The following is a 13,385-nucleotide window of genomic DNA, read 5'->3' on the forward strand; positions in this document are numbered from 1 at the left end:
CTTGAAGCAAGTTAACTTCCGGGTAGCCAGTTCCGGTTCTTCGGGTCTGTACGGCAGCTCTACATTCACACCAGGTATACTAACAGCCATCTGTCTCAATTGGTAGTTCAGCAATAAATGTAAAATCAAAAGGTAGAATGCCAAAAGAGAGATAAATGCTCCTGCATCCAATAATAGAAAAATAAAAGTAACAATCCACATGCAGGTGCAAAAACAGCCACAAACTTCACAGTTCCTCTCAGTTCAGGTAAAATTCTTCCAAGAATAAGCACAAGTCAGTAGGATACTCCAACAGTAAATAATTTATTAGCTAGCAAGTAAGCGCTTTCACCCAAAGGCTTTATCAAACTTCAACAAATGCTATAAAATTACGTACAAATATATACGCATAGGGAGAGAGTTGTTTATTTCCCCTTCCTAGTTTTAAAGAACATATTGGTTACTACAGACGATTTGTAGATGACCTTTTTTTCATTTGGAAGGGGGATGAAGCCTCATTATTGGAGTTTGTAACTTCTTTAAATGGACTAACAGAGTTTTTAAGGTTCACTTTGAACTATTCCATTACAACTTTGTCCTTTTTGGATGTTCATATTGATAGATTACCTAGTGGGCTTTTGAATACTTCAGTGCATAGGAAGACATGTTTTAGGAACACACTTTTACATCGTCATAGTATGCACCCTAGGTTTGTCTTTGAAAATATAATGAAAGGACAGTTCATGAGAGCCTCTAGGCTCAACCCATGTCCAATTGGACATTCAAAAGAAATAGACTCACTCAAGAAAAGACTCCTAGAAAGGAAATATGGACCTATAGAAATAGATAGGAATATTAAGATAGTAGACCAGCTTAGGGGTAATATAGCGAAACCCTATTTTTCCGACTGGGAAGACATTGAATCTGTATTTACAGCAACTAAAAATGAGAACCTAAGGCTATCTCTGTATTTTACTAGAGATGTTGGTATGATAAGGGACATTATCCATAAGCACTGGGAGGTTCTGGGACTGGATGATGAATTATTGAGTATAGTAGGGCCACATCCGAGTTTTGTCTATAAAAATAAGAAGAATTTAAAAAGAACCCTATGTCATCAACTTGTTGGTATATCTGTACCCAGAATAAAAGGGGATTATAATACTGTGTCCTGTTCACAGTGCAATCAATGTAAATATATAGATTATAGAAATAGTTTTTTACATCCCATAACTGAAGCTGTCTTTAATTTTAACACTTGCACTAGCTGTACTAGCTCTAATGTGGTTTATATTGCTAGATGTGCTTCCTGCCTTGCATTTTATGTAGGTAAGACCTGCAGACAACTTAGAGAGCGGGTAAGGGAGCACATATACAGCATTAGAACTGCTTCTGAACATAATGCTCTAGCAAAGCACGTTAGAAGTATGGGACCAGATCATCATTTCACTTTTAGTGTGATACAACAAGTTTTTCCTAGTTCTAGAGGTGGCGATTTAGATTCATACTTACAAGAATGTGAACTTAGATGGATAATCAGGCTTAGAGTAGATAAGTTCCCTGGTCTAAATGATAAAGTTCAAGTAAAACCTATGTTACGTAGGAAGAGGTTATTTAGACCTCATTAAATGATGTTTTTTGTGTGTTTATATGTTATGTATTTTTTAAATGGTTTTATATCTTAACTTGCTATATTGTTAAGTTAATATGTATAATTTTTATTTATATGTATTATATAGTAAGTTTTAAGATGCTTTAGTTATTATTATATATAAAAAAATTTTAAGTATGGTATTTTTATATATATATTTTTTAGCTTTGGAAGTTTTAAAAGTGAATGTTCACATTGGTTTTAATGCTTTTCATCTGATATTTAATTGTATAATTGATTAATTTACATGGACCTATCAGCTTCTCCCTATGCGTATATATTTGTACGTAATTTTATAGCATTTGTTGAAGTTTGATAAAGCCTTTGGGTGAAAGTTATACTTGCTAGCTAATAAATTATTTACTGTTGGAGTATCCTGCTGACTTGTGCTTATTCTTGGAAGAATTTTACGTGAACTGAGAGGAACTGTGAAGTTTGTGGCTGTTTTTGCACCTGCATGTGGATTGTTACTTTTATTTTTCTATTATTGGATGCAGGAGCATTTATCTCTCTTTTGGCATTCTACCTTTTGATTTTAAATAACCATGGCTTAAACAGTCTTAGCAAGAGATGAAATCTACTGAAATATTTAAAACTGAACAAAGCACAAATTGTCTTCCTTCAAGAAATTCGTTTTAAAGTAAATGACAATTACAAATGGAATCCTAAGGAATATATGATATTGGCGCAATCCACTTATAAGACAAAGACAAAAGGGGTAACAATTTTATGGAAAACAAATGTGATTAACCCAAAAATCATTTATAAGTATGAAGATAAAGAAGGTCTTTTGGCATTAGAAATAGTTAAATATAATAATAGAATATGGACCCTAGCCAATCTATACTGGTTCCCAGGCATTGGAACAGGAACTATTAAAAACACTTGGATTTCATTTCCAATAATTATAAAGGCAACTTAATATTAGGAGGAGATTTTACCTGTATATTTGATATTTCTGAAACTACAAACAAAAGACCACTGTGTACATCTGCTGTATCAAAAGCTTTAAACAAGTGGGTCGGATCATTTCATCTTGTAGATACTTTCAAATTTAAAGAAGATAAATCTTTGTTGTTTTCCCATCAAGATTGCAAATTTGGTACCCAAACTAGAATAGATAAAATATTTGCTGCCCATGACTTACTCTAAAATCATTAATTTCTCAATTACTCCCTGCCTCTTTTCAGACCACTATTTGTTGATACTAAAACTTCAAAATTGGTACAAACCGTTGGTCTTTAACTCAAAAATTCCACCATATATAACTAAAATTAAAGAGTTGAAACCCTGATTATTATCTGAATTACAGTACTTTGGTATTAATTGCACTACAGAGATAAATAAAATATGGGACTTATTAAAAGCTTATATATATGGTAAAACCCTAACTTGGTATAAAAAAAAAATCAGAGAATGGGATTCTGAATTATTAGATCTACAATCCAAACTTTTTTGTCAGTAAAAGCTGAAAAAAATCAAAATCATTTGGAGATGAAAAAGAAAGTAGAAGTATTAAACAATAAATGCAATGAAATTCTAATGCACAAAACTAGTTTAGCTTCAAAAAAACTAAAAATTAATACCTTGGCCACGTCTCCCAAATATCTACATAATTTATCCACAAGAATCAAAATACAATCAAAAGCCAATAACATTAAAAGTATCTTCCATGACAAGAAAGTGAAAAATGTCTCTGATATAGGTGACATTCTTTATGCCTATAGGAATCACTATATGGAACATTTCCAAAAATAAAATATACATATCGATCAATTAAATCTCAATGAAAAGTGTTCTAATATAAAAAAAAATACCAGAAAAATTAAAACTAGATCTGGAAGCACCCATATCCTACAAATAAATTAGATACAATAAAAGAGGGTAAAAATAAAGCTCCAGGTATAGATGACATACTTTTTCCTTCAAATATACTATCCCTCTTCCATAAAACTCGATTAGAAATTCAGTCACAAACTTTAATGCCACTCTCTTGGAAATATTCCTTAATCACACCAATCCTAAAGGAAAACAACCCCCCAAACATCTGCACCTCATATAGACCTATATCATTATTAAATAATGACTATAACATATTTGACAATATTAACTAACAGAATGAAAATACCAGTATCCAAAACAATAATCAAACGATTTATATATCATAGACACACACATGACAATATTAAAAGGATAATTTCTCTTATAAATTGTTAATAAAGAAAATAAATAAACACTCTTACTTGGCTTAGATACAGAGAAAGCCTTTTAGTCCCTAAATTGTGCTATTTATTCAAAATCCTAAAGCTATTTGAATTTTCTGGATCCTTTGTTCATCTCCTAAAGAATATATATACAAATAATTTAGCGTATGTCAAGTTAGGACCTTTTATCTCTAAATCTATACATATAACAAAAGGCACTAAATTAGGATGTCTGATGTCACGGATTCTATTTGCTCTGCCTATTGAAATATTGGCAGATTCAGTTCGTAACAGTATAAAAATCAAAGGAATGATATAAACAATACAATTCTAAAGTAATGCTATTTGCTGATGACATTACTAACATCTAATACAAAAGAGACGTTTGAAGAATTATATATATTAATTGACAAATTTCACATGACTTCAGGATTCCATTTCAATAATTCAAAATCAAAATTTTTATTTTTAAATAAAAAAAACCTGCAGACTAAGGGGGGGGTACATCATAGGGAAACAAGAATCTACCTTAAAATATCTAGGAATTAAGTTATGCAAGGATAATAACGAATTAATCTAAAAAAACTACAATAATATCAACACAAAATCTCTGTGGAAAAGTGGAACAAAGTAATATTAACATTTGAAGATAGACTACAGTTAATAAAAATGTTTGTACTGCCAAAGATCCTATATATAGCCTTGGCAATGCAACTGTTAGAAGAAAGGAATATACTTAAAGAAATACATTTATGCCTAATACATTTTTTATGGTTTCCCAAAAGAAGCAGAATAGCTTTAATGCATCATATTAGACCATGGAAACCGGGAGGATTAAACTTTCCAGATATAGAAACTTATATAAAAGCATCAATATCTAAAACAATCCAAAATTGGATAAGTCCAAATTACTCTGCAAATTGGAAAGAATTTTTAACTGTAATATCAATAAATTAATTTGATTTACAAACATAATTTCAAATAACAGGTAAAAAAACAATTTGCCATGGCACATATGCATTGGTATGCAATATAACATAACTAAATGCACTAAAAATAATATGATTAATTGTTACATTGACTTATTTAGGAAAATTAATGCAAATATAGATTTAAAATTCTGATTTAATCTTTTAACACCATTTATAGTGAAAAAGAACTTTTCGCATAAATATATAGAGAAATTATTAATTCCTGGGAACAGCAAGGATTTGTTTGTTGGCTCCAATGTATCAAAGAACTAAAAGTTTTAGATATGCAAGTAATAACATACAAAATTTCGCAACATGACTGGCTAACTTTAGAATATTCTGTCATATTTCCAAGATTTAATTTGAATAATTAATTCTTCATTTAAAGAAATAACTAAATTTACGAAATACATATATGAAATCATATATATTGACTTTGACATGGGAAACAGTATTTCAAAAATGTACAAAATATTGATAAACTATAAAACGACACCCAAAACCTCATATGGGAAATATATAACAAAAGGACACTCAATACAGTTGACTGAAGATATTAAAACAAATATCTTATCGATAAAATATACATCCTTTACACAATACTGGAAAGTTTTTAATTGGAAATCCTTGCACAGAGCATTTTTAACCCCAGACAGAATCAGTAAAATTAGTTCTTCCATAAATGGAATATGTTGGAGATGGCAAGTACACAATGCAGATTGGAGCCACATTTGCTTTGACTGCATTAAAATTAAGCCATTTGGGAATGGTATTAACTTTCTTCAAGCTTTATTTAATGAATCATTTTTTTTAACTAAAGCTCTTGTATTAAGTGTGAACAAAGGTCCTCATTTGAATAGGTCAAACATGTATCTGGCATGGACTATACTTATAATTTCAAGGAAGTGTACAAGAAGAAGATGGAATACAAACATAATACCAACTTTGGAAGACTTCTACAGCCTACTGAAGACCACAGCATTATTGGAAATTAAAATTAAAGAACTAAGAATTTATCCAAAGCCATTTATCAACAACCCTTGGGAAAATAATCTTATCGCTGATTGACACTATACAATAATTGATCAGACACTCTGATAATGGATTGGACATGCTTATAAAACTGAGTACATTAAGATCTGTTATAGTGTCAGGCTAATGTAAATAATGTACATAGTTATTTGAGATGTTATGTATAAATACAATGGAATTCATTCAAATGTTTGAAAAATAAAAACATTTTTGAGAAAAAAAAAAGGGGGACTGGTGTTTGCTCCACATCTGTGGAGTAGAACTACTAGTTCAAAGCTCAGTGGGGAAGTGTACTATACTGAAAGGTTTTTATGTATTGTTGTGAAAAAAGGCATATTCGAGCTACAGAGATAGAACTACCTTTTACTCACCAGAGTACCATAAAAAGTATATTTGAAAATTGAAATAATAATGATTGCATAGCGTATGGCTTATGTGATTGGCGTAATTGTAAGTTTTACAGCTGTTTTCCATATTATCACTGTAAGTTTATCAGTATGTTAATTTTTATCTCATTTGACAACATAAATCTGAGTATCTTACTAGGGGCAAGCCCTGCTTTGTTCTGACACCTTGTTCTACTCTGGTCTACTTCATTTCACTGAAACTCATTTTGTTGAAAGTTCTATATGGCCTTTTCCCCACTGTAGTGTGATCCTGGAGTTGGTATATAAAGTAAGGGGGGTGTGGGTGGCACAGCCCCCACATATTGTAAATGTTTTAAGCATACAGATAGATACTTAAAGTGCAATGAATAACTCTTTCCAAAAGACAACATATAACTAAACTGTGTGTGTGTGTGTGGGCGGCTGTGGTCCTCCACACACACCCCTCATATGTATACTAACTCCAGGATCGAACTACAGCGGGGAAAAGGCCATATATAACTTTCAACAAAATGAGTTTCAGTTAAATGAGTTTTCATTGAAATAAGCTTTCAATGAATCGGTCCCAGTCATTTGAGTTTCAATTAAATGAGTTTTTAGAGAAATGAAGTAGACCCTTCTACTCTATATATTTCACTTAAAAGGTTTCAATATTTTTTTTTAATTTTTTTTGATTTTATAATGTCCAACAAAAACATTTTAAAACAGTATAAGCAAACTGTATACAAAGTCCATAACAAGTGACTACATAATCATTAATACTTAAAAATACATGTCAAAACAGTATAAATAATACTGTCTTTAAGGTCCATATCTAATGAATACAGAAATCATTAGTACTTCACTAATATATTATTAGATTTCTGCCATGCTATGCATTGATGTTAGATTTCTAGTTCTCATTTTTATGGTTGATAGTTCATTTTTTAGAAACAGATTTAGATGTGAATAAATTCATTTGAAAAAAGAGATGTTTGAGTTCTATTTCCAGTTTCTGGTTATTGCTTTCCTAGCAATAGCCAAGACTGACCCAAGTAGAGGCATTTCTGTTACTGGTATGATTTCTGGAAGTGGAGCATTGATCTGTCCACAGTGCATTTCCTAAAAATCATCCTAGAAGGAAGACACTTTGTTACATTTTATGATCATATGTGCCCAGTCTGCATGTCATGTTTTATTACATCTCCAGCATTTAATAAGGCTTCAGTATTTTCCAAAGAACTTCCATCTGAATTCTATGAAATAGCAAGCAACCCCTTTCAGATTTATTACATGGGTGTGTGTGTGTGTGTGTGTGTGTGTGTGTGTGTGTGTGTGTGTGTGTGTGTATACTTACCATGAGTTCTTAAGGCACTTTCCTTCATGTTGTAAAATAATACTCCTATGAGACAGTGGAGTTTGTGAAGGTGTATTTACCATTTGACAGATTTTAATTTTAATTTAATGTGCTCATTTGTTAACCAGGTAAGTGAACTAGACACAATAGATCACTTTTTCACCTACAGCCCAGGCTATATAAAGGGAAAGGTAAATGTACTATTGTATGGAAAAGTTAGAGTAGACATTAGCTTGCCTATTCTGGTAGGTAGGAAGAGTCCAGAATATCCAGACAAAACCCATGTAGGCAAATAAAAACTGCACACAGGCAATGACAAAACATCATGATTGAACTCCAGAGCCTGGTACTGTACAGCAGAGATCTTAAACACTGAACCATTGTTTTGCCTCTACTCTCTTGTAACTTTTAGAATTCACTTTCACTGATCCCATCTCCACAGTTACTGAACACTGAACCTTTTTACATTAATCAACTCTGCTGTGAAATCGCATATGTGTGAGACATTTTTTCAAGCTATTGTACAAGTACAGGGGCTATTGGGGCCACAGTAAACCCCAACAGGGTTTGCAAGGGGCTTACCACTAAAAAGGTACTTTATGTTGTCACACTCAGTTTAAAGAGTTGCTCTGTCAATGAGCTATGTGTTATAGGTTCATAGGTATGGACTAGGCTAATGACCACTGGGACCTTTATTAAGTCTAGCCCATCTATACCTAACATTTTTGAAGTGGACCCAATTGTAAATGCCACTAAAAGTTGTACTTTTTGCCTCGTGCCATTCCTTGAGGTTCATGACCCTCGTTTCACTCTGCATCAGTTTCTTAAAGTTCCATGGTAGACTCTGCCTACATACACACTGTTCCGAGAGTTACCCTAAAATGGGTCTTCAGTAGCCAGTCACATGAAGCAGCATCCTCATCTCATATAAATATGAAAACACTGGCACATGAAATACTAGTCAAAGACAAATTACATTTTCACAGGAGGTTGGGTTAAGTCTTCTGTATTGTCTATCATGAAAAAAACTCTGCTGAAGCAGTCAACTGGAAGGTCATACTACTGTGAAGAAAAATCTGGAGCTCCTTTCTCTTTGTTACCTATGTTTGTGATATATGCATAACAGTTGTAGCTGTTAAAACTGCTACTGCCTAGTTAGCGACAAATTTATCCAGAAGCAGTACCCATTTCCCCTCTCTTGTGGATATAATCATATGCCTGGTGAGGGTCTATATCATAACACCAAAGAGGCATTTAATCGAACGCCTCTTCGTCAATACATAAACAGCGAATGCACTAAAGCGCAAACACTCAGAACACTGATTTCTTTCTCCGCGAAAGAAATCAGTAGCACACACACACACACACACACACACACACACACACACACACACACACACACTCACACACTTTCAAGCATTACAATGTTGGGGCTTCACCCCTCCCACACACCCCCCCAACTAAATATACCAACTCAGAGATTGCACTACAGTGGGGAAAGGGGCAAACACACAGGGAAGGCCAAACAATTTCTTTCCCAGGGAAAGAAATCGCTCTTTTGAGCGTTCGTGCTTTAGTGCATTCGCTCTGTCAACAGAGGCGTTCGATTAAACGCCTCTTCGCTGTTCTAATATAGACCCGCCTGGTGGGAGGTGCATGCAATGGAGATATGTGGAGTATTATCCCACCTCCACAGCAGGTCAGCCAGATCTCCACCCTGTTCCTAACTTTAGGCACACCTACCAATGTGCCTTCCCCTGCTTCCAACAAGGATCGCCATGGTAACCCCTATCCCTCCCTGCCACTTCAAAAATCAACTGAGCAGCTAATCGAACATGGCTTGCTTGGGTTGCAGCTAGCGCTTTATTCATTTACACCACAGGAGTGGCTTAAGGCTATTGATTTTTAATTTGAAGACTAATCAAAGTTTCAGATTTTGCAGAATCTTAAAGTTTTTTTCTTCATTTTTAAATTTGAGCTTTATCTCCCTCACCCCCCCCCCCTTCCAAAGAGTATGGATATTCATTTCTTGTTGGAAATTATTGAATTCTTGTAAATTTAGTATAGGCATTTTTTGTATAAATAAAAAAAATAAGCAATGTATTTGAATGACTATTTCCATGTCTACTTTTATTTTCTATTAAAATATGAGTAATTCCAGGTATTCAGTCTAAGCAGGAACTGTGCTTTCTCTAAATTCATCACTGAATTATTAGAGAGTTCATTTTCTTAATAGTGGTCATTGCACTTTTGTAAATTTATAGATCACTTTTCCCTCCTTCAGTATTCCATATGTAAACCCCTGTAGCAACAAAAACATTAGCGACTGTTGTGCTGTATTGGTTAGGGTATAGACACTGAAAACTTTTTTTTTTTTTTTTTTATGTAGGATTATGATTCAAAGTTGTATACACTACAACCATCGATCCATAAAAATGGAACATCACTTAGAGTGAAAGCCATACTGAACTGCAATGTTAGTCGAGAGAGTGACTGGGCAGAAACTAAATTTCCATCAAAAGGTAAATTATTTTGGAATAGAAATATGCTTTTGTATGCGTCCTTTTATATATCATATATGTATTTACACACACTTGTTAGAAACTGTGTATGAACTTTAGAAGCTGTTTAATGTCAGAAGCTAGCTGCTACTCTGAGTAAGCATTAGCTTATTTCCATGTACAACTTTATTCTACCTTTACTTTTCTAACATGATATACACTACATATTTTTGTATAACTTCCTGTCTATTGTGTAACAAGTAACTAAAATCCACAAATCTCGTTATCTGACAGTCATTTGACCACATCATAAATCCCTTTAAGCCCACTGTTGATTACAGAGCCTCAATTTGCTCAGTAAGTGCCTTTTCTCAACTCTGTCACTGACCTCCAGTTCCCACCATGCTAACCCATGCTACTAGACCCATGTATATACCTTTGGTGGGAGGTTGTAACTTTTGCCTGAGAAAAGCCAGATAAGGTGGTCTGGGCTAGGTCTGAGCAATGGATGAAAGTTAGGAGGTATTATGTAGCTCATAATACAGTGGATGCAGAGCTACTGCCTTACTGGTTTTTGAGATGCTGGCATCCAGTGAAGAGCGCATGTGCAGAAACATTTTTCCATACATGCTGTAAAGCATGTCCACATGGTGACCCTTCTGTCAGGGTGAAAGGCACCAATCATTTTATCCAAGGAAAGCAATTTGTCCTGTCTGCTTATGCCCATCAACCCTCTGCCACAATAGCTAAATGTATGTTACTAATGGCATACATGGACAATTTTCATCAGTGCAAGTTACCTGGCTAGAAGTGTCCAATTGAGTTAGCTTTAGACTGCAATAAGTTCCTCTAGAATTAACATTAAGTGGTTTATTGTCACTGTTATATATTCATGGGACCTGTGACTTTTGTTAAGGTCTTGTATACATCCATATAATGTGCTTTATCTTGGGTTAGATTAATCAGATGCTGCAATTAAAATTGTTGGGAGAAATATTAATAAATTCATATATATTGACAATGCCTCTCCAATGGCAGAAAGTAAAGAAAAGTTGAAGAGCTTGTCTGTGAAAGTATAAAGTGCAAAAGCTGGTTTGTTGTGCATTATCAAAAAATAAAAAAATAAAATCATCTAGCTCTAGAAATAGAGGTGGAAGCATACTAATCTACTGTCTCTGATTTTGCAGAACATCCTTGATTGCCTCTTTTTTTTCCCTTGCACATTTTTTTATTTTTCTAGTAACTCAATGAGGATTACATTCAGTCAGTCAATAATACCATGCAATACAGTTTCATAATTATTTTTCTGAAACTGCATGTTGATTCAAAACATGTTGCTCTGTTAACGGTTTATGGGGCTTTGTCCCACCAAGCCCCACATTACTTTTGGCTACATTTAGAATTCTTAAGCAAAGAAGTTGAAACGTATCATAGAATTGGTGACAGATTTTATCATCTTGAGTTCAAAGATCTCTGTATGTGATGATTGTGTCAATGAAATTAAAATATGCATTGGTTAGAAGGAAAACTATTACAATTTGGATAAAATTTTAAAGAGCAATAGCAGCATATTGTCAATAAAGGTCTGTGTAGTCAAATCCATTGGCCAGATTTAATAAAGCATAGACTGTGTACAGTAAGTGTATTCTGTTCTAAGTGAATAGACAACACAGACATAATGTATACCTTCATCCTCTTAATTTTAGTTTTCCTACTAATATTCTTGCAGTTTTAAATACTGACATGGATTCATTAAGGCTACCACAAAGTGTAGACTACAATGAATACTTAATTTAATCTTTCTGAGTGCCTGGGAAGCATAAAAAATGTGATGAGAATGTTGTTAAATACATATTGTGTACACTTAGTGTAGGCTTTATTGAATCCGGCCCTATGATTTTTCTCCATAGTACCAAACTGCTATGGGAGTTGTACTATAAGTAAGCTGTGTACAACAAAAGTAATGTTTTTGAACTGTGATGCTGAAAAATAAAAACACTTCTGAGAATTCCATTTACTGCAGTAAGGAAGCAAATCCAGATTATTCACTGGAAGTCCTGATAGTAAAACTAAAACTCAAATACCCTGGCCAAATAATACAAAGACAGAATTCACTTGAGAAAACACTGATGCTGTGAAAGATCAAAGGCAAGAGAAGGAGGAGGCAGCATAGGCTAAGATGGACAGATAGTAATACTAAAGTAATAGGAATTTGAAAGAACTTATATTTGATTCTTGACCGGCAGGCCTAACATGATAGTCTTTGAAGTTATGAAGAGTTTGATATGAGTAAACTAGTAAACAACAAATCCCTTGACTTCATTGTATTTTTGGGTTTCTGAATAGTTTTGCAAGTGGAAATCGTGAATATGTATAACCTGTTTAGTTGTTTATTTATTTTTATTTAGCAGGGTGATTCCAGTGAACCAGTCACTATTTTCTTGAGAGACCCAGATCATTATATTGACTAGTCTGTAAATGGACAAAACACTAAGAAAGGTTCCTTCTGATTAGATATTTGAGAAAGAGACCTGCATTCTGTGAAGATGGAAATAGACAATAGTATGGAAGAAAAGTAGAGAGAATGGAGCTTAAAGAGCTCAAATCTGGAGGTCCTTTTCTGAATAAGATGTCACTAATCATGAATGTACTTTAGAATGTTAATATGTAAGGATCTGTGGTGGAATGGACATTGGACAGCAGCCAGATGTTTGAAAATGCTGAAATCAGTAACGCCAGCAGCTGAAAATGATATACATCATTGTGGAACAACTGATGTCCAATGGCGATAAATGCTTAGACTAAGGCTGGTAAAACAGATAAAATGTCCAGGGAATGAAATTGTGAGTGAAACAGAACAATGTTGATAATAGTCCTCAGAGTAAGCTTACAGAAAAACTGATGTACAGAAATAAGACATGTTAGATGAGATTTTTGAGTTATTTTCATGTGTTTTTATATGTGTTTATTTCCTTGTATGTTCATGCACATAATTTCATTCTTATATATATTGACAGTTTTTAGAAGGTTTGGATATGGAAAATATAACTTGAATATGGGGAAGAGACAATAGTAATAAACCAATGCAGTGTTCAGTATACCAATTAAGCTGTTGTCACTTAGAAGACTCCACTGTATATAGTAAACTGAAAAAATGACCCTCTTATTTAAAATACCTAATCCAGCAAAGCTTTCTTACTCAATAATAGTTTACATCTTGATTTTCAAGAATACCAATTTTAGCTGCATATGTGAAAGTAGCCCAATCTACCAGTGACTTTTGTTAAGTAGTAGTAAATTATCAAATTCTCCTTTCAGGACCCAG

General features: G+C 33.6%; 1 protein-coding gene across 1 annotated transcript in view; it reads left to right on the top strand.

The window, feature by feature from the left end:
• Positions 1-13,385, top strand: part of LOC122789982 (interleukin-13 receptor subunit alpha-2-like) — a 764,082-nt gene that overhangs the window by 610,258 nt on the left and 140,439 nt on the right. The window contains exon 7 of the mRNA XM_044057489.1: positions 9,949-10,081. Within this exon, the coding sequence (XP_043913424.1) occupies positions 9,949-10,081 (133 nt within the window). The remainder of the gene's footprint in view (positions 1-9,948; positions 10,082-13,385) is intronic.

Source organism: Protopterus annectens, chromosome 15.part0 (genome assembly GCF_019279795.1).
Source record: "Protopterus annectens isolate FY-2018-M chromosome 15.part0, PAN1.0, whole genome shotgun sequence".
Classification (NCBI taxonomy): Eukaryota; Metazoa; Chordata; order Ceratodontiformes; family Protopteridae; genus Protopterus; species Protopterus annectens.